Below are 23,209 nucleotides of genomic sequence, written 5' to 3'. Positions count from 1 at the left end.
TGTGCACCTCTGCTCTTTGTGTGACAATAGTCCACATGTAGCTGCTTCATTAATTGTTGTGTAGCAGCATTTCAGGACAGATTTTTAATTTTCAAAAGAATTCTGATTATTACACGTTTTATTATTAGGTCTATTCAGACAGAGAAGCTCATTTAAATTAGACTCATTAGCAACGGCAGGGTATAAAACCAGCACTAAGATTGTACATCAACCTGACGTTGTCTTCTTTCTGTTCTTGGATAAAGACTTTGGAGTCACAAAAGGGAGGACACAGGTGAGGAGAGGAGGAAGTTGGAGCCCCTGCCATCAGGGACTGGGCCACCTCAGTCTCCCTGTTTCCAAGAAGTAACCATTACCTTGATCCAATGTAACCCGGATTCGTCTAACGACTTGGGAGAAGGAGCCGGATTTGCCAGCAGAGCCAGGATCAGGTATTTTCTTTGGCTCATTCACCAAAACCATGAACTTCACACAATGTGACATTCTCAAAAAAGGTGTGGTTAAATATTTCATCCCCAAACATACCTGATAGCTCACATGATTCATTAGATATCTGTACCCTTGTCTTCTCCATTCTGTTAGTAATTTTCCCTCCACTGCATGCCCACATTTTCTTGCTAACGGTAGGCATCCACGGTTGTGAACCTCTGGTCCTTAGGGGTGTTACAAGGGGTGTGTGGAGGACCTCATATAAAGTATTTCCACTGCTTAGCAGTGATTGTCTTCTGGGGCTGACTTACTCCCTATTCTCACTCACTCCTGTGGACACCGGCAGTGTCTAGAGATGTTTGTGTTGTCTCCAGATGGTGAGTGGTGTCCTATTGGCATCAAGTGGGTAGAGACCAGGGATCATGCTAAACAACATGCTAGAGAAATGTCTAAAAGCATTTGGCCTTGTGCTGAAGGATCAGTAGTGCAAGGGAGCCTCACACGGTGGACAGTGAGTGGAGCCCCAGTGCAGACAGATGCCGGCAGGAGTGTGGGCATCTCTACCCTCTAGTGTATGGAGCTCAGCTTCATGGCCATGCCTCTGCCCAGACTGCTCCCTACACTTTCTCTGTTCTGTGATCCTCCTCCAGTTTGTCCTTCAGGATCAAACTCAGACATCACCTCCTCACAAAGTCTTCCTTCCTGGAGAATGCAAGCTCATAAGGGCTTTGTCCTTCCTTGAATTTCCATAGGCCTTTAATTTCTATGATAGAATCTTGTTCCAGTGATATGCCTCATATTTTCTTCAGTTCTTGCTTTTATGTCTTGTCATTTAACAGGATAATTAATTCCTTAAGGAAATCCATTAATTCTTTCCACAAAATGCATCAAGTTTCTCCTAAGTTTGGTGAAGTGTAGATTCCAAGTTAACCTCAGATCATTTGCAGCTCATAACCAATTTTTTGCCAAATTTTGCTTCTGCCTTTTTTTCTTATCCTATCCTTCCTTTTCAGTTCTGTCTGACAACTTCTTGTATTTTCCAAAATTTTTATTTTAAAATAGTGATATAGGAGCATTGTTCAAAAATGAAAATACTGAAAATCAGCTCCCAAGAGAAGCACTAGACCCCTGTCCATCCCAATCCACACCACGTCGTCTCACACTCACCTGCCACTTCCTCACTGTGTCGCCCGACATTGACATGTTCTAAATATTGCTTTCCACAGTCCTCTCCTCATTCATCTGTCAAAATCGATGTTATAGCCTGTGTTTACTGGATTCCATGATTAGCTTTCTTCATCTTCTCTTTGTTTTTGGTGGATCATATCCTGTGACATCTGAGGTAAAGCTCACTGGAGATAAAACTTTTGAAGATTTGTACTTCAGAAATATTTTTATTGATCTTTATGCTTAAGTGACAGTTGACCACACATAGAATCACATTCATGTACTGTTATATGTTAGAAGCTCTGAATTTTGTGTATTACTCCTGTGTCTTCCAGTCTTGCGTTAATTTGATTTTTATTCCCCATCCTTGGATATGACTTTGATTTTTTTTCTGAAAGAGATACCTTCACCACCAAAAGTCTAGTTTCCATTTGTCACCATACATATGTGGCCTTTACCCTTTTTGCCCTCCCCGCACCCTTTTCCCCTCTGGTAACCAGCAATCTATTCTCCTTATCTATGTGTTTGTTTGTTTGTTTGTTTGTTTACCTTCCACATGTGAGTGAAATCATAAGGTATTTATTTGTCTTTCTCTACCTGACTTATTTTGCGTAGCATAATATCCTCAATTCCATCCATGTTGTTGCAAATGGCACAATTTTGTCTTTTTTATGACTGAGTAGTATTCCATTGTGTGTGTGTGTGTGTGTGTGTGTGTGTATCTTCTTTATCCATTCCTCTGTTGATGATTGATGGTCACTTGGGTTGCTTCCATGTCTTGGCTATTGTGAATAATGCTGTGATGAACATAAAAGTGTGTATCTCTTTTTGAACTACTGTTTTCATGTACTTTGGATAAATACTAGCTGGATCATATGGTGTTTCTATTCTTAATTTTTGAGAAATGTCCATACTGTTTCCCATAGTGGCTGCACCAGTTTGCATCCCCACCAGCAGAGTTTGAGGGTTCCCTTTTCTCCACATCCTCTCAGCACTTCTTTCTTATCTTTTTAATAAGAGCCATTCTCACAGGTATGAGGTGATATCTCAGTGTAGATTTGATTTGCATTTCTTCAGTAATTAAGCTGTTGAACATCTTTTCGTGTGCCTATTGGCCATCTGCGTATCTTCTCTGGAAAAATATCTGTTCATATACTCTGTCAGTTTTTTTGATCAAGTTGCTCATTTTTTTGTTATTGAGTTGTGTGAGTTCTTTATAAATTTGCAAATTAACCCTTTGTCAGATATATTATTCACAAATAATGTCTCCCAGGTGGTGGCTAGTCTTTTTGTTTTGTTGATGGCCTCCTTTGCTGTACAGAAGCTTTTTAGTTGGAGGTAGTCCCATTTGTTTATTTTTCCTTTTGTTTCCCTTGCCTGAGTAGGCATGGTATTCGAAAAGATCTGCTAAGACTGATATCAAAGAGTGTTCTGCCTGTATTTTCTTCTAAGAGTTTTATGGTTTCAGGTCTGACATTCAAGTCTTTAATCGATTTTGAGTTACTTTCATGTATGGTGTGAGATACTGGTAGACTTTTATTCTCTTGCATGTGGCTATCCAGTTCTCTCCATTGTATATTTCTCCATTTCTGTCAAATCATTTCTCCACTGCGTGTTCTTGGTTCCTTTGTCAAAGATTAGCTGTCCATCAGTGTGTGGTTTTATTTCTGGGCTCTCAATTCTCTTCGATGGATCTGTGAATCTGTTTTGGTGCAAGTATTTTGCTGTTTTGATGACTGTAGCTTAGTAGTATCCTTTGAATTCAGGGACTTCCAGCTTTGTTCTTTTTTCTCAGGATTTCTTTGAATGTTCAGGGTCTTTTATTGTTCCATATAAATTTTAGGATCCTTTGTTTTATTTCCATGAAAAAAGTCTTTGGGATTCTGTTTGATATTTCACTAAATTTGTAGATTGCTGTACATAATATGGACATTTTAACTATGTTTATTCTTCCAATCCATGAGCGTGGAATATCCTTCCATTTCTTTATGTCTTCTTCAATTTCTTCCAATAATGTCTCATAGTTTTCAGTGTAATGGTCTTTCCCATCCTTGGTTAAATTTATTTCTAGATACTTTATTCTTTTTGTCACAATTGTAAAGGGAATTGTATTCTTGATTTCTCTTTCTGGTGGTTTGTTATTAGTGTATAGAAATGCAACTGACTTTTGTATGTCGATTTGTATCCTGTAACTTTGCTGTGTTTTTAAATTATTTCTAATGGTTTTTTGGTGGATTCTTTAGGGTTTTCTATATATAGGATCATGTCATCTGCAAATAGTGACAATTTTACTTCTTCCTTTCCAATTTGGATGCCTTTTATTTATTTTTCTTGCCTAATTGCTCTGGCTAAAACTTACAATACTATGTTGAATAAGAGTGGCTAGAGTGGGCATGCTTGTCTTTTTCCCATTCTTAGAGGAATAGCTTTCAGTTTTTCACCATTGAATATGATGTTGGCTGTGGGTTTGTCATATATGGCTTTTAGTATATTGAGGTACTTTCCTCCTATACCCATTTTATTGAGAGTTTTTATCTTAAATGGATGTTGGATCTTCTCAAATGCTTTCTCTTTATCTCTTGAGATGCTCATGTGGTTTTTATTCTTAGTTTTGTTGCTGTGGTTAATCACAAGGATTGATTTGCGGATGTTGAACCCTCTTGCATTCCTGGAATAAATCCCACTTGATTATGATGTACGATCCCTTTAATGTGTTGTTGTATTCTATTTGCTAATATTTAGGTGAGTATTTTTGCCTGCATGTTCATCAGTGATATTCACCTGGAACTTTCATTTTCTGTGTTGTCCTTGTCTGATTTGGTATCAGAGTAATGTTGGCCTCATAAAAGTGCATTAGGAAGCATCCCATTCACTTCAATTTTTGGAAGAGTTTGGAAAGAATTGGTATTAAATCTTTTTTGAATGTTTAGTAGAATTCACCAGAGAAGACTTATGGTCGTGGACTTTTGTTTTTGGGGATGTTTTGCATTACTGTTTCAATCTCTCTACTTGTGACTGGTATATTCAGATTATCTATTTCTTATTTACTCAGTTTGGAAGGTTGTATGATTAAATGAATTTATACATTTCTTTTTGGTTATCTAATTTGTTGGTATATAGCTTTTCCTAGTACGTTTTTACAATCCTTTGTAATTCTGTGGTGTCCATTGCAATTTCTCCTCTTTCATTTCTGATTTTATTAACTTGAGCCTTGTCACCTTTTTCTTAGTGAGTCTGGCTAAAGATTTGTCAACTTTGTTTATCTTTTCAAAGAATCAGCTCTTCATTTCATTGATCCTTTCTATTGAATTTTTAGTCTCTAGTTCATTCATTTCTGATCTGATTTTTATTGTCTCCTTCCTTCTACTGGCTTTGGTCTTTGTTTTTTCTTCTTTCTCTGGTTCATTCAAGCATAGTGTTTGATTGTTTATTTGAGATTTTTCTTATTTTTTGAGGTTGGCCCATATTGCTACAAACTTCCCACTTAGTACTACTTTTGCTGCATCCCATGAGTTTTGGTATGTCGTGTTTGAATTTTCATTTGTCTCCAGGTATTTTTTGACCTCTTTTTGATTTCTTCATTAATCCAATAGTTGTTCACTATCATGCTGTTTAGCCTGCACGTATTTGTGACTTTTCCAGCTTTCCTCCTGTAGTTGATTTCTAGTTTTATACCATTTTGGTTGGAAAAGATACTGATATGATATCACTTTTCTTAAATCTATTGAGACTAGTTTTGTTTCCCAACATGTGATCTATCTTTGAGCATGTTCCTTTTGCCCTTGAGAAGAATGTGAGAGAATTCTGATGCTTTTGTATGAAATGTTGAATATATATTGATATGTCCATCTGCTCTAGTGTTTCATTTAAGATTCCTGTTTCCTTGTTGACTGTCTGTTTGGATGACCTATGCATTGATGTAACTGGGGTGTTAACTGTTATTATGTTGCTGTCAATTTCTCCTTTAGATCCATTAATAGTTGCTTTATATCCTTTCAGCTCCTCTATTTGGTGCATAAGTATTAATGAGATTTAACTCTTCTTGGTGGAATGTGCCTTTTATCGTTTTTCTTTGTTGCCATTGTTTCTTTTTCCTTGTATTTTTGTCAGCCACTTCAGTTTGGTGATGTTATGTGATGTTTTTCTCTGTTTTCTCTTTATTTATGATTTGTGACTGCTCTGATTTTTTGTTTATTGTTATCATGAGATTTGTATAAAAGATCTCTGAGAAGAGATAGTCTTTTTTCTGCTGATAGCATCTTATCACCATTAGCCTTTGCAAATTCTGTCTTTCTCCTCTTACTCTTCTATGTTTGGCTGTCACAAATTCTTTTTTGTGTTGTGAGTTTGTGACCAAATTGAAGTGGTTATAGATATTTTCGATTCTTTCTTTCCCTTTAGCCTTTATAATTGTTAACTAACATACTCTGATATAGAGCTGAAATTTTCTGCTTCAACTTGTCTATTTATCACCTTTCTAAAGCTTTGCAAACCTTGCTCTTTTTGTATCAAATATGAGGGCTCCTTTCAACATTTCTTGTAAGGCAAGACTGGTGGGAATGAACTACCTCAGGTTTTGTTTTCTGGAAAAGCTTTTATTTCTTCTTCATATCTGAAGGATAACTTTGCTGGACAGAGTATTGTTGGCTGATGGTTTTTGTCCCTCAATATTTTGAATATTTCATTCCACTTTCTCGTAGCCTGGAGAGTTTCTGCTGAGAAATCTGCTGAAAGCCTGATAGGGGTTACTTTGTAAGTTATTTTCTTCTGGGTCACTGGTTCAGCCCTGTGTCCTGAGTACTCAGGATGTATGCACCATCTGCCACTGGTAGGGGGACAGGGACTAAGCCCTGCATGCCAGGTCTGTTCTTGCCACCTCTGTTTGCAGGTGTGTGCACCAGTGTGAGGATCTACATTTTGGGTTCCTGCTGCTGGGGGAAGGGAAAGGTCTGTTCTCCTAGATCCATTGCCTCCAAGATGTCCAGTCTACCCACCTTCAGATGTGTAGATGCATAGATCTCTTGTGTGTTCTGTGGTACTGTGTAGGGAGTCCTTTGTTGGTCAATGGATATCTGACTCGTTGTAACTTAGAGAGGAGAGACAAAGGGAATCACTCACTCCACCATGATGCTGACATCAGCCTAATCTGGGCATTTAGAAGACCCATTAACGTATTTCATGCAAGAAAGATCTGCCTGTCCTAGAGAAGCTGGACCAATCCTAAAAGAGTATGATTCAATTCAGAACTTTCTTCTCTTCCTGTCTCTATCCTTTCCTCATGCAGGAATAATCCCAGAAACTATGTTTAGTAGCTGGGAGAGAAAAAGTAGATGAAAAGGAAAGAAGGAAGGAGAAGTCTTAATTATGAATCAATGTTGTCTTAATTATTATATAAGCCTGAATATTCTAGTTCCTGAATGGAGGCATTAAGCTTCATATCATAGGAAATGGAGAGCATTGAAAGTTTGCTTTAAATGAGGTTGTGACAAAACCAGAGCTTTCTATTCAGAATATTGATCTTGTCATAGAGAGTGAGATGGCTAGAGGGGGAAGATACTTGAGGAGGAGAGCCTAGACAGAGCATGATAGGACTTGTCAAGGGGAGGAATTAGAAACCTCAAGGGATAAAGTCTTGGCTTTGCATAAGTCAATCTTTTGTACTTGTTTAAACACAATTTCAGTCTGAACCAGAGTTTGCTTAAAAATTAGTTATATCTTTAGCAAGGAAAAATCCAGATGGCAATTCAAACAGAGTTGATACCAAACATAATTAGACTCGAGGTGCCAACAGCTCTGAGAGAGCATGTCCAGTGGGGATTGAAACATAGGTTCTGCTCCCATTACAGTCATCTTTCTGCAGCCCCATGGAGAGCTCCACCTGTGGAGTCTTTGCGTGTGTGCAAAAATTCACATAACATAAAATGTACTGTTGTAACCACGTTCAAGGGTACAATTCAGTTGTACTTATGAACTAATGTAGACATTAAAGTCATTCACAATGTTGTCACAAGTCTCATTTCCAGAAACTTGTCTTCATCCCAAAGAGAAAGTCAGTACCCATTACACAGCAACTAAACCTCTAAACCTCTCTCCTCCACACCCCAGTCTTTGGAGACTTGTTATCCCACCTGACAGCCTTAAACAGAAACCTACAAAGGATAATCTTCCTGTACAAGATTCTAAGTTTATTAGTTGATAGCAGTGAAGGACCTGAAATTGCCAAATATGAAGGGCTGTAATGGCCAAAGAATGATCTGAAGGTGACCGCCTTGGTGACGCTTGGGGTTCTCTGACTCTCATGGAGAATCTGGTCCTCCTCCCTATTCACTGGGGGGTTGCCCTTCTCAGAGGAGAATGTGAAGAAATGGGGACTGCATGGGTTCTATTTGCGGAGACACAGATATATATGGGGCCTAGGTGTCACTTGTTTTTGAAATCTTCCCGGTTGACCTTACGCAGAGCCCAGGGTTGAGGAACTCTGGCTAAGAAATTCTTCATCCCCACAGTCAGCAGAGGGAACATCTTTTACCTTCCTGGAGAGTAGGAAGGAGTATGTGACACAGAACAGGTAAACTTTCCAGGGTAAAGTCAGGACCATAAGAGTGCTCAACGCATGTAAACTCTTAGTGTTTTAGAAATAATAATAAAGCCTGATAATATTTACTGATTTCCATTATCAATTTATTCAATTTATCATCAAACAACTCTGTGATATGAATATTATATCACAGAAAGATAAAATGATAGTAGAGGGATATGTATGCCAATTTTGTGTATCTGTGTGCTTATCTGCGTGTTTGTCTGCATCTGCGTATGTCTCTGTGTGTGTCCGCAAACATGTGCATCTCTGTGTGCTGTTGAGTGTAAAATGTCTGTCTCTGTATAAAGTTTACTTTAGGCTGTGGGTCTCAGAGAGGGCTTCTCAGAAGATGAGATGTGAAATATCCTATAGATACGACGTAAACTGTCCTGTGCAGGGAAGGATATGGAAGCAAAGGGGACACCGCAGGACTGGTGCAAGGATGTCATTCAATGTGTTGCATAAGCAAATGGCATATAGACCACAATGGTGAAGCACAGACTCCTTGGTGAGCAGGGAGATGAGGTAAGAGGGCTGCCCATGGATGGGGTCTTGGAAGTCCTAGTGTGCCACAGCAACAGTGGGACCGAATCCTCCAGCAATGATAACAATCTGAGTTTCTCAGGGTGTTGCAAGAGCTCCATGAATCCCTGTTTCCACTAAGCATAGTATGTAGATTGAATACATAACATGTTTCCCAAAATAGGGACTAATTTAAATGTACATATTTCCTGATGTGAATAAAAATACACATTTATTGTAAAAGCATTGCTGATAATTGATAGTAGTAGATAGTAATTGTCTTCTACTTTTTCTATCAGAGTTTGTACATGTATACCTATTATTATTTCAGTGTGGGTTTATGATTAAAAATAAGTCCTCTTACTTGAAACACTTGGAATATGTGCCCACTAGTAACTCAGAGTTACAGAAATGAGATCACATTTACATTTTATTTTAAAAGGGTCACCTTGGTATCAATGAGGATAACATACTGCAGGAGGTATCTCAAGCCCAGGAGAACATTTAGGAGACTTTTGCAAAAACCAGGAAGGATTAGGACTGGATTGTGGTGATGGCTGTGGGGATGGAAATCAGGGCATGCTCAGAAGTGATGCTGTGCAATGGAATACTACTCAGCAATAAGAAACGATGAAATCTGGCCATTTTTGACAACAGGAATGAACCTGGAGGGCATTATGCTAAGTGGAATAAGTCAGAGGGAGAAACTCAAATACTATATTATCTCACTCACTTTAGAAGATAAAAACAACAACAAACAATCACAGAGAGACAGAGATGGGATTAGTGGTCACAAGAGGGAAAGCAGGGAGGATGGAGGGTGAAAGGGGGTGACTAGGCATGTACGTATGGTGACGGATTGTAATTAGTCTTTGGATGCTAATCCAAAAAGGAATCAAAACATAATGATGTACACCTGAAATTTATATACTGTTATAAGCCAATGTTACTGCAATAAAAAAAAAAGAAGTGATACTGTGGCTGTGGAGAGGGCAGAACTTAATGGACTCTTTGACGTCAGTAGCCACATGAGCAGTACAAAGCTCGTAAAACTCCCCAAAATATCTACATCTGAATCCTTGAACCTGGTCATACTATCCTTCCTGGAAAAAAAAGGACTTTGCAGATGTGATAGTTATAGATTTTGAGATGGGGAGATTATCCTGAATTTTCTGGTGTCCTCTAAATGCAATCCCATATATGTTGTATGAAGGAAGCAGAGGAAGATTTTACACACTCACAAAGGAGAAGGCAAAGGGGCCTCACGGGACAGAGATTGGAGTGATGTGGGCACGAGACAAGGAATACCATCATCCACCAAAGCTGGAAGCAGCTATGACATTTTCACCTCAGCTTTCCACAGGGAGTGTGGCCCTCCTGACACAATGATTTTGGCAGAATGTTAGAGATTTTACACTTCTGTCCTCCAAACCTTAAGAAATCAAGTTAGTTTAAGGCACCAAGTGCGTGGTAGTGTGTTAGAGCAGACACTGGGAACTAACCCAGAACCTATGATGTATCCAAACTTTCTGAGTCAGCTGCCTCATTGGGTGGTGGGCCCATTGGCCAGGATGCGGGACACATGGAAGGGGAGCAGGTTGCAGGCAGAGAGTGAGTTCAATTTTACATATTCCTTCAGAAATAACTGTGGCATGCTGGAATGGAGTTGTCCAGATGGCAGCTGGGTGGTTGTTTCTGGAGCTCTTGGGAGAATTTGAGGGAGGAAGTATTAGCTTGAGCTGTTGGTGAGTGGTGTAGTCATCGATTAGCCATGTGAGTGAGTGTGCAGAGTCAAAAAGAGTTGACTGAAATCGAACCCTGGATACTCACTATAAATTGAGAGGTAGATGAAAACAAGTTACACTGGACTGTTCATGCGATTGAAACCACAGTGAAGGGAGAGGGCCAAGCAGGTTTCTTGTGGTTCTGATGAGGCCAAAATAGTAGTGATGCTGCTGGTTGGGAACCATGTGACTGGGCAGCCAGTTGGGCTGCAGGTATCCCTCAATGCAAGACCAGTAGCAGGAATGATTTAATTACTTTTTACCCTTAACCATCCTTTTCACTCATGACTACATAAATGGGAAATCTGTAAAGTAACGCAAAATGATTCATGACCAAATATTTCCTCTTGTGATCCAGGCAGCTCAGGCTGCCATGGGTAACTGGACGATGGGTCTCTGAAATTTACTAGGGACAACACACAATGGCCACTTCATGACGAAAACCACCCCAACTCTAAGGCAGACTGTTCAATAATCACAAGACAAGTAGAGAAATGCAGGGCAAGGAATTTATTGAAGCAAGATGTTGAAACCTTTACATTTTCCAGCGAAGATCAGATCATTGAAAGACAGAGGTACTATGATAGAATTTTTGATAAATCAATGTAACCACACTTCAAAATTACTTTCACCTGAAACAGAAAAAAAAAAAAAAAAGAAAGAAAAAGGAGGTCATTCATGATGCTCCTGGAGATGACATGTTATCAGAGACTGCTGTTCTTCACGCGAAGATGTCAATGAAATTTCAACCAACAAAAGGCAAATGGAGGATAAGAGGCAGGACCCCAGTGTGCAGTAAACTAAATAGACCTGGTACAGTTACAACTGACCATGCAAGTCAGGAAAGAACTACTTCCATAGTCCTGCAAATAAACCCTGAGGTGACCCAAGAGTAGGACTCAGGTTTCCATGAAAGGAGGGAGTGAAGGGTTGTGCAGAGCAGCCCAGGATTTCTTTTCTCTGGTATCCTGGGACAGAGGACACTACTATTCCACTCCAAAGGGGACACGGGATTGAGAGATGGGGATGGGGTGAGAGAGGACTGGGGAAGTACTGCTTTTGGGAGATGACCAGCTTCAGCATGTGGAAATTCAACCTGATGGCACATGCACCTCTTAGAACTGAGAATCCAGTGCCTATGGGAATTTTAAGCTGAACCTCATGACCTAAATCCAGTGGTAGATGGGTCCAGAGGTACCTTTAAGTATCTGTTTTCTTGATAAAGACATAATCTAAGCGTTTCACCTTCATATGTGTCTGCAGGAGATGTGACTGGAGGGTTCTGCCCACAGGCCAAGATAAGGAGGAGAGTCGTAGGTGAGGAGTAGAAAAGCGGACTGAGGTACAAGGAATGGGCCTCGGCTCTGCAGAAGTTGGCAGAGAGCCCAGCTAGCCCAAACCTCCATCCTGCCAGAAGACAGGGGCTATTTCCCACCACAAACTGTCTCCCCATTCAATACAACCACACAGCCCATGAGATTTCATAGGTACTGTGTCCACTGGGTGAGGGAACTTGCCCTCAGGAAAGCTCCCAGGCAGGGAGGAAGCAGTGCCTTGGTCCTTAAACATCACTACATGGGGCCCCAGGTGTCCTCCTCCTCAGGACGCTATGGGGAGCCTGGTGCCCAGAGAGGTGACCTGAGAAGGAGGAACAGGCCCAGATGCTCTGTGAGCCTGGGTATAGCTCTACAGGTGTACTGTTATCATCCAACCTGTGGCCTTGGGTCACCCTATCAGAGATGACCAGCGCGGCACTGCTTCCACCACCTGTGCCCCAAGAACAGTACCCTAACCTCCATCCTGGCTGTTCACATGAGCAGAAGCCTCTATGTACCTAGAAGAAAGAAATTACCCATGCTTTTGTAAGTAACACTCTGTTCCCAAGGGATATCTTATCCGTGCATCTCTTCACTTGCAACTTGGCCTCAACGGCTTCTGGTGGTGCATTAAATCTCTGAAGCTGTAGCTTGTAGAGAGCTTCACTGATGAAGAGGAACTGTGTCGCATCAGTAAGAGCAGCTGGACATATAACTGCATCAGCTAGAGCAGAAGAAAAAGAAATAAAATTGACGTAAAGAAAGTCAATTTTCTGTGGCTCCTGAAATCAGAGCTAGACTGGAGACCCAGGTATTTTATATTTCCATTCATCATTGGGCTGATGACAACGTGAGACCCTCTGCGTCATGATTTCCTCAAGGTCACACTGCAAGTGGTGGACACCAGGTGTCCTGATGCCTGGTTCAGTTTTGTTTTTTTTTTAAAGATTTTATTTTTTCCTTTTTCTCCCCAAAGCCCCCCGGTACATAGTTGTGTATTCTTCGTTGTGGGTTCTTCTAGTTGTGGCATGTGGGATGCTGCCTCAGCGTGGTCTGATGAGCAGTGCCATGTCCGCGCCCAGGATTCGAACCGACGAAACACTGGGCTGCCTGCAGCGGAGCGCGCGAACTTAAACACTCAGCCACAGGGCCAGCCCCCCTGGTTCAGTTTTTATCCTTTGTAAAGTACCCACTACTCCGAAGACTCTCCTGGTTTTCTGAAATTCACTTTTCCTTGATTTCAAAAAATTAAGCTTCACCTATCCAAAGAGTGACACCTTATGGAGAAAGAGAACACATTAGTGGTTACTAGAGGGGAAGGGGGTTGGGGGGTAGGCGTAAGAGGAAAGGCGCACAAATATGTAGTGACTAAGAAATAATAATGTATACCTGAAATTTCACAATTTTATAAACTATTATAACTTCAATAAAATTGAAAAGAAAGTGTGACACCTTATTTTGTCTTGGGTATTGGAGGAGAGATTTTAGTAATCAATTTTTCAGGTGAGTAGTATAGTCCGATTTTATCAGAGATCAGAGAAGGGAGAACACATTTGGAGATAGGTAAGTAAACTATTTATACATTGGAAGATGCTATTTTGAGGCTAAATTAACGAATAGGACTATGTCCTTGGATGCAGGCATAGCTAAAATTCTTAAAAAAATAAAGTGAATCAGTTGAACACATTCGACGCTTACTCACAAAGTTATGATTGGCTCTTTTATTCTGTAGAGATGCACAGAATTCCTTAGAGAGGGTCAAAGATCAGAAGTGTGGCTCATTCCTGACCCCACTGGAATCATGCTGAGACTTGAAGTAACCACTTTCCCTGGTCTGGATTCTCCATGCCCCCAAGTCTTTGCTATCACACTTGCAGCCCAGGACATGCCTTACCAGGCTCTGATCTGACCCCTGGTCAGATATTAAACCACGCAGAGGATTTGGAGCGGGTAAAATTAGAGGCTACACAGGGGAAGAGGTTGAGGTTTAGAAAGTCAGATGAAAGAGAATCACTCAACAAGACTTGGGTCAGTATCGAGGGTATGAGGACACGGAAAAGTATTGTTGAACAAAGGGGTAGACATATCTAGAAAAATAGAAATTGTAGCCCTCGTGACTATAGTAGTTCTAGTACAATTCCCAGTGGTAACCCTAGAAAGCTAGCAGTACTTGTAGACATATTGAATGCTGCTTATTCACAGAGCCCATTTGAAAATTTATCATCCAGAGATTCAGAGAACACTGGCTCTTTTGAACTGAGAGCTCTCCAAAATCCCTTCCAGCTTTCACATTTTATGAGTCTGATTCTATGAGTTAAAAAGCTGTGGACTCAACTGACACCTAAAAATCTCTGGAAGGAGGATGTCTGATAACTGTGAGATGTCTGCTCATTATCTAGAGCTGGACTCCTGACACACTTCATCCCTCTCTGTTGTCGTAGCTACTCTTGCTGGTAGCTGTGAAACCCAATGACAAGAGGAGACTTGGGGAGATAAGTATTTTGCTCAAAGCTCTGGTAAGTGGCAGAGCCACGATTCACATGCAAATCTTATGTCATACAGCTTCTGAAACACAGATCCCAGACAAAGTGTCAGGCTTCAGATGGAAAACTCTTAAAGTTTGCTGGCAATGATTTTTTGTAAAAGTTCTTGAGTATTGCGATTTGAGAAAATGAGCTCCAGGCTTTTGGGAAGCTAGGTCACAAGTAGAGAAAAAGGTTTGGATTTTGATCTGATCACCCCAATTAAGTTCACCTAGTTCGGACAAGGTTACTTACCAGGATTGGTGCTGGATGGATTAGAAATGATACTCACCCTCGTAGTAGCAAAGGGCCAGAGTGACCAGCAGGACAGGCAGTGACAGCCTCATGGTGGTTCAGTTGCTTTGAGCTTTCAGCTTAAGCAAACAATGAACTAACAGGAGCTGGACTCAGGATCCTGAGGAACCCAGGGCTATTTGTAGCTAGAGAGCCTCACTGGTCCTGCCCACATGGCATGTGGCAGGTCACAAGGTCTGGCTTCCAGCCCTCTCTTCTCCACATAGGGCTGATGCCATCCATCTACATTACAGTCTCTAATGACTTGGTCAATGTTCCCATTTATAGACATTACTGGCACACGCACCTCTCCTTTGTAGCAATTACCGAGGTTGTAGCTTTCAAATGTCTAATGAGTTAACTGATGGGAGCTCCCCTGGAATATGGCTCCTTAATTTCGGGGCAGTGTCTGGTTTTGCTCAGCTTTAATTAGCACAGGGCATGGCACAGGGAGGAACATAAGCAAATATTCCTTAAATAAATGAATGAATGTAAATTAACACACCACTAACTTGGTTAGAGTGCATTTTAGCGTAAAAGGATGCCTGGTATGCCACGTTTCTCTTTGGGTAGTTGTGGGAGGAAGGTCAGGAGCATGGTGACAATTATGGAAGAAATAAGTGGTTTTCAGGATCCTAAGAGCAGAAGAGCAAGTTTGAAGAGACAGAATACCTCCCCAACTAGTAATTTCCTACTCTACTCTAATGTTTCAAAAATATCAGAGATTTCAAATCAAATCAAGATTTTAATTGATAAAAAGAAGCTCTTCTTTCAATTTACCTGCAAATTTGGATAATCCCACTTTCTGAGTCCTCAGGGTCCCAGCAGTAGAGAAGCCCACAGGCGCTTATCCTCTGCTTCTCCCAAACACGAGCAGAGTGCTCTCTGGAAAAGCCCAGAGAGGTGTGGGCCATTCTGACTAAAGCCATTGGGAAGTGAAGCTAGTTGTAGAGAGGAGCATATCTGAGTGGCACTCAAGAATGTATAGAATTTTGACATGGAGAAATGTATGGAGGAGGGATGCTGAGGAAACAGCATGAAGGAGGACAAGACAGCATAAACTACGTGTCTTGTTGAGGGAACACCAGGAATCCAGGTTACCTTGAAACATACAGTAGTACACGGTGGAATAGGAAAGGCTTTGTGACTGGAGAGACAGGACGGGCCAAATCAGGGAGATTTTCCATTTTAGTCTGTGGATAATGGTAGCAGAACGGATGGGTGAGGTGAGAGACATCTAGATTTTTTGCCCCTGTGCGTTCTTGCTGTGTTTCAGATCTCAATTCAACATCACATTAGTTTTCCAAACCCATTATGATGGCTACTATCTAAAAAAAGGAAGAAGAAAAGAAAAGAACCAGTGTTGGCAAGGATGTGGAGAAATAGGAACACTTGTGCCTTTTTGTGGGAAAGTAAAAGAGTAAAGCTGCTAAGGAAAGAGTCCAGAGGTCCCTCAAAAAATGAAAAATAAGGGGCTGGCCTGGTGGAATAGTGATTAAGTTTGCCTGCCAGGCTTCTGCGGCCAAAGTTTCACAGGTTCGGAACTACTATATTTCCCATTTTAACAGCTGAGTCAACTAAAGTGCAGAAAGTAAGCAACTCGTACAAACTTGCACAGTTTGGAAGCACGTGATTGAGCTCAGTCATTGACGGTATGTGGATGGTAAAGTAAAGTTGGAATGCCTGGTAGCGGTGACCTGTCAGATAGAACGGAGGTGGATGACAGTTGTAGTCTATCTCAGCTGATGCATCTCAGTTTCTGACTCAATTGAATTCTTCTAGTTGATGACTCCTCATGCTAGTTCCTTCATCTGTTTCTCATCAATTCTTCTTTTTCTTTTCTTTTTTAAAGAAGCTAATTTATGACAATTCTAAAAGCTGTGAGGACGTGGAGCAAGAGAGAGTCTCATTCATTCCCGGTTGGAATGCAAAACGGTACAGCCACTTTGGGAGACAGTTTGGCAGTTTCTTACAAAATGAAACATACTCTTATCATACAATCTAGCAATGGTACTCCTTGGTATTTGCACGAAGGCTTAGAAGACCTATGTCCACACAAAAACTTTCACATGGTGTTTATAGTAACTTTGTTCATGATTACCAAAACTTGGAAGAAATCAAGACGTTCTTCAGTAGACAAATGGAGAAAGACACTGGTACATTCAGACAATGGAATATAACTCTAAAATTCAGTGGAATTCAGCTCTGAAAATAATGAACTCTCAGCCATGAAAAGACATGGAGGAATCTTACAAGCATATTAATAAATGAAAAAGCCAACCTGAAAGGATACATACTAATGTGTGCTCAGAGTGTTTGATACAAGCTCTGAGCTGTAAAGGGAGGTCCACAACATGGAAAAGTCCCCTGGGCATCAGAGATTGTTCCCTTCACCTTGTTCACCGACTCTTCCCATGAATTGGTGGTCCTGTGATGTCTACATCTCTTTTCTGTTTCACGACCTAGGAAGCAGAAGGTAGAAAAATATCAGAAATGCTTAGTTTGCCCCTGAATCTTCCACAACGGTTTCTTACCATGTGTACTGCCCTACTTGTGCATTTCATAATGCTGAGAATCCTGTCCAGATGCCTTTTCAGACACAACCTGGAGTTTGAGGACCCTTCATACAACTTCACATTGACTTCATACACATCTCCCATCAATGGGGACTCCCATGACCCACCTCTATCATACACTCTCTCTGGATGGCCTGACCCCTCCTTCCCACGGAGCAGAAGTTTATTCATCACAATACATTTTGCAACACAATACATTTTGTAACACCGTTTTTAACTGTGTAGTTGAAAACAACTTCAAACTTACAGAAAAGTTGCACTGATATGTACATGAGAAGGGATACCTGTACACTGTTACCCAGATACACCAATTATTGACTTATGACTCCATTTGCTCTAGTATAAAGTCTCTTTGAGGAAATTCTATTCAAAAAAAGACTAAGACGAAGGGTCTCAACTTAAGAGACAAATTTTCCAATAGGTATGCAAAGTACTAAACAGCAAATTACAACTGTGTATCCCATCCGAATCCCAGGGCTCTGGCAAGGTCATACACAAATCTAGTGGCAAATCAGGGACTAAATAGATTACAAGGAACAAGCCTCAAGTGTCCTAAAGCCCTCTCAATGTCACAATAAACGTACAGGCTGCATTTGAATGACTGTGGAGCACTGCACATACGGAGTTGTCTTGGGTCCAAGAGATTTCCAAGGCACTCTCCAGTGATTTTCCTCCATAGTTAGAAGACACTTGAATGTCAAGGACTTTTCCTTCCTTCCTAACCTCATTCTCAACAGGACTCAAGGCTGCCAGGACTCACTGCCAGAACAGTGAGGCACTGTTCTAATACAACTGTTTGATCTGGGGAACTGATCTTACATAAAGTGATTCCCAAGGGAGAACTGCCCTGAAGCAAGGAAGGGCAGATGCTAACATCTCTTCTTGACCACCCCCACAGTCATAAAGTTGTGCTGGAGCATGCTTGGAGTTCATGTCTCTCATTGAAAGTTGGCCCCATGTGTGAACAAGACATTTGAGGATAGCAAGTCACAGCCTCATCAAAGGTACCTTCCACTCGGCAGGAATCTGAGTCCTCTGCAAACACGTAGGTAGGTGGCACTCAGTTGCTACTTAAGATGATGAAAATAAACAGATTTCTACAACTAAAGAGAGATTCGGAAGGAAAGCAGTTACCCTGTGGCATCAACGGTAGGTTTTTATGTATGAATTTTGGAAGAACTGCATGGAGGAGGAGGCCAAATAACCTCAGGATTTGTGAGATGGACCAGGAAGCTGATGAAATGATACCCACTGTACGATCCTCAGGACTGTTTACTTTGCTTAACCTTATACTTCACTAACCAGAAAGATCTTTCTTCTTGAGCAATCTTTGCAGTGATGTAGGCAATAAAGCCTCCTGTTCCTTGTGGTTATTGGCGCTCATTAATCCCCACTACCATCTCATATTCATGTACACGTAGCTTTAACTTCTTCCCCCAAATCTCTCTCATTGTAGAGCTGATGTTCTCTGGGAGTAATACATAAGATCTTATAGGACTTTTACTTATCCCGGCATTACCTACTACACAGGTATTGACCAAGAAAGCTTATGTATTGGTTAGTTGATCCATTTATAATGCTATTTAAGTCGTGTTTATCACATTGTAGGCAACAGACTTACCAGCTACTGACTTTTCTACAGGTCAGACAAATGTCCTCCGTCAGGGTGAAAACTAAAATCGAGACTCTGCGGATTAAATCACTGTGTGCTGGATAGGGTCCATATTTCCTTAGTTCCAGAGTTGCTTTGCCCTACTCATCCCTCAGTTGCTAGAACTGAAGGACTATGGGTTAGATATCCCAGACTCTCTTGTCAGCTGCCCACTTGTTGGGTTCTGCAATGGAAGGCACTGAGGGGAGATGGGAAGGTGGGAAGAGGACAGAGTTATGTTTTTTGCACTTTTGATGTCACTTCTTTTTTTGTTGTTGTTGAGTTAATGATAGGTTACAATCTTGTGAAATTTCAATTGTACATTAATGTTTGTCACTCATGTTGTAGGTGCACCACTTCACCCTCTGTGCCCACTCTCCACCTCACCTTTCCCCTGGCTTATTTCACTTAACATAATTCCCTCAAGGTCCATCCATGCTGTTGTGAATGGAATGATTTTGTTCTGTTTTACAGCTGAGTAGTATTCCATTGTATATATATATATACCACATCTTCTTTATCCATTCATCTGTTGATGGGCACTTAGGTTGCTTCCATGTCTTGGCTATTGTAAACAGTGCTGCAATAAACATTGGGGTGCATAGGACTTTTGGAATTGCTGACTACTTTTGATGTCACTTCTTACAGTGGTTGTAGAAGCAGTGTCTATACTACCCACAGCAGCTCAGCAACAGTGTGCTTAATGAATTATGGGAGCATGTAAAATGGTCCCCTAACCAGGGAGCTATCAGGGAGGCTTCTTGAAGGGTATGACATGAAGATGAAGACAGTGTCTATTCTGGAGTAACAGTCAATCTTCAATGACTTTGCAAGGTTCAAAACAGAAGAAGACCTGATCTCATTGTCTGCTGGCAACTGAACAGCATGGACTCCTGAGAAAGGGGGCAAAACTGCAGCCAGGTGAACCCAGGCTGGCTGCAGCTGTTTGTGGGGCCTCTGGACCTGTTCATTCCACCAACTCCTGGGTTTCTTGAACCCATGTACAGGAATCCTCTCTGGAAGTGACCTCAAACTGACTTTGGGGATTTCTTATTCCATTCCTCTTTTGTCTCCATTCCCTGGAAAGGAGGAGCATGGATCAGAGTCCCAGCTTTTATTGAATCTCTAGGAAAAGTGAGCAGTAAGTGAGAGAGATGAACCATCCCCAGTTAGAGAATGCAGCTGCCCAATGTCTCCCAGGATAACTGATTCTGCAAACTGATTCTATTAATTCACTATTGATTGAGCATGGAATCTGTGCTTACTCAGAGCAACAAAGAAAGGGATGAAAATACCAAGACCTCCTCTCAAGATGTGTAGAGTAGGGATGAGTTACAGAAGTGAAAAGAGAGGAACTTGTTACAATTAGATCTACTTTAGTAACATAAATGAGATTTAAACCAACACTGAGCCATTTGTTTGAAAGGGAGAAATCACAAGGGTCTTTAATAAAATGGTCTCCCTCTCAGCCAGGCAGACCCACTGGGAATAGGGGAGGATGTTCAGCCCAAGCATTGCTGAGGTTCAAATGTGGCAATGATTTGGGGTGCTTTCTTTAGTCCATTCTAATTCTCTAAGCACAACCTTGGAGCATCTTCCATGAACTCTCAAGCCTTAGATTAAAGACTGTGAAAGCAATCAGAACTTTCAAGCCATTTAACTTCCTGCTGCTTCCTTTTTGAGTGTTTTCATACCAAAATTGAGTCTGCCTCCTTCTCTGCCTTCTTCACCTTAGTCATATGGCCTGGTAAATGCCAGAGACAACAAGGAGAGGGCCTCGGAGCAAGTGAAAGTGACTTTTCTAATATAAGTCAAGGAAGGTCAAACTTGGTCCTAAACAAGGTTTCAGTTGATTGAGGCTTGAAGGATGAACAGGAGATATCCAGGTAATCTTGTTGGGCATATGTGGAACACATGGCATTCCTGGGATAGGACTGGATAATGTCTCCCTTCCAGCAGCAATGACCAAGGCTCCGTCTCCTTTTCCTCTAATACTCTGCATCCACCTTTCTACTTATTTCTTTATTATCTCAGTAGTTTAAAGAGTAATGGTTTATTATTATTACATCTCAGTCCAACGTGGTGAGCCAGAACAGGGGAGATGCTCCACGATATTATGGAGCTCTGAGGGTGGGGCAGTGGGCATGTTCCCACAAGCGTAGGCAATGAAGGAATGCACTAACTGTGGAGCATTTACAAATGATACTAACATGGAATAAACATCAATTGCTTTTAATTATCACCATGAGTTAGTTTTTCAAAACAATATCATTGATAACATACTCCTTTCTGCTCGACTTTCCCAGAAACTGTTACATTGACCTGGAGCAGATGGCTCCCAGTGCCCTGTCCATGATACATCCTGACCACATGTGGTCATTCAGGGACTCAGGCGTCTTCTATTGAGTAGCTCCAGCATATCTAAGAACTTTAGGGTCCTACTAGATTTCTGAGGCATCGGCAGATATTCTCGAAAAGGCAACACAATGGAGACGTTAAGAAGATCAGTCGTTGCCAGGGGTTGGGGAGGGAAATGGATGAACAGGAGGAGCTGTGAGGATTTTGAGGCCAGTGAAACCCTTCTGGACTATTATGGTGGGTAGACATCATTATGCAGTCACAAAACGTATAGTAGGTGCAACATCAAGAATGAACTCGAATGTAAACTATGGACTTTGAGTGACAATGATGTGTCAATACAGGTCATTGATTGTAACAAATGTACCACTCTGATGGGGGATGCTGATGGTGGGGGAGGCTGTGCACGTGGATGAGGAGGAAGTATATGGGAACTCTCTGTACTTTGTGTTCAATTTTGCTGTGAACCTAAAAATACTCTAAAAACTGAAGTCTATTACAGAAAAAAATGGACAACATGTTGTAAAAAGTATTCTCTTCAAACAAGGATAAATTCTGTGTAAAAATGAATCAATGCATTAGTCAGTATTTATAGAGAGTTGATCAACCATCATGAAAGTCTAAGAGGATTTTTTGAAAGAAACTATTAGATCAGATAAGAATTCATAAAGTTAACTGAATATACAGTAAGTATAGAAGACTCGATTCTTTTCCTAGGAACCAGCTATTACCATTACATGACATCATGGAAAAACTGATAACATTAGAACAGGAATAATAGAAGCTACATAATATTGAAATATGCAAAATTTAAAGGACGAAATCATGAAACTTTAGTCACAGATATGAAAGGGAATCTAAATAAACAGAGGCACACATCTTGTTCCTGGAGGAAATGTTCAAGTATTTAAAGATGTCAACCTTTCACAAATAATTCTACAAATTCAATGCTACCCCATCAGAAACCTAATAGGATACTTTTGTGCTCTGTTTTGAATTCTAAAGTACTGTTTGAATGACTCAAAATTAAGATGTATTATTTATTGAGTAATAGAGAGGAGCCTGACTTTGGGCCAGACTACCTGGTTTCAAGCGCAGCTCTGGTCTTCAGCAAGGTGCTGACCCTCTCAGCCTCAGTTTCTTCATCTGTAAGATAAGAGTGGTGGTAATAGTGCCTAGCTGATAGAATTTTTGTTAAGATAAATGAACCAATACAGGAAAAATGCTCAGCACAATGTCTGGCAGGAAATGCCAGCTACTACACTTACATAACACAAAGGGGAAAAAATATAAGTAGTAAGTTAAACAAAATAAGTTACCTCAATCCCAAAGTCAAATATCAAGGTGAGTCTAACTGACTCTGCCAATGAAAAATGTTTATTTATCCCAATTAAACTAACACAGTGTGCTTCAGTATTTGGCTCTGGTTCCACTGCAATTTCTCTCAGTTAAGAAGAGACCATTACTTTCATTCACTTAATTTATTGTTTTATGGTCTCGTCTATGTGATTGTTATTATGATTTTAAAATTATTATTGCCAAAATACTTAATATTGGATCTCAGGTTTATAGGAGGGTGGTGGGTGGGGATAGATATTATTTATCCTCAACGCACTCAGGGTCTCTGGACTCGTGTCCTCCACAGGATGCGCTGATCACACATGTCCTTTTGGCTGAGGCTGAAATCCCAGGGATTCTCTAGGGCTTAAGTCTATCATTGGTTAACACTTATATGCTGTGTAGAAACACTTAGAAGCATCACTTCTGGATGATAATGTCCACATACACCTTTGCAATGTATGTACCATGTGGTACACTAGTCCTCATCCTCCTCATCCCATCTCATACATGTTCTTGTTACAGTTTACGAAGTCAGAAGGCATATTCGTCATCCATCAGACCTTACACAGCCTTGACTTTACATGTGCAAATCTCTAGACTCAAAAAAAATAAATGTAAAGTAATATTATATGGTACATAAAATTTCTTCTATAGACAATGGTTTCTAAT

The 23,209-nt window shown here is 40.8% G+C and overlaps 1 protein-coding gene across 1 annotated transcript; it reads right to left on the bottom strand.

Moving 5' to 3' along the window:
* Nucleotides 1–10,977: 10,977 nt before the first annotated feature.
* LOC106847595 (secretoglobin family 1D member-like) lies at nucleotides 10,978–14,748 on the bottom strand. Its single transcript, XM_014866943.3, has 3 exons — nucleotides 14,613–14,748; nucleotides 12,335–12,522; nucleotides 10,978–11,114 (listed from the first exon to the last, which is right to left on the bottom strand). The coding sequence occupies exons 1-3, from the start codon at nucleotides 14,665–14,667 to the stop codon at nucleotides 11,061–11,063; spliced, it is 297 nt and encodes a 98-aa protein (XP_014722429.1). The 5' UTR covers nucleotides 14,668–14,748; the 3' UTR covers nucleotides 10,978–11,060.
* Between the last annotated feature and the right edge of the window lie 8,461 nt (nucleotides 14,749–23,209).

The sequence above is a fragment of the Equus asinus genome, chromosome 17 (assembly GCF_041296235.1).
Source record: "Equus asinus isolate D_3611 breed Donkey chromosome 17, EquAss-T2T_v2, whole genome shotgun sequence".
In the NCBI taxonomy this organism is placed as follows: domain Eukaryota; kingdom Metazoa; phylum Chordata; class Mammalia; order Perissodactyla; family Equidae; genus Equus; species Equus asinus.
The sequence above is the reverse complement of the archived record's forward strand: the minus strand, read 5'-3'. Positions and strand labels throughout refer to the sequence as shown.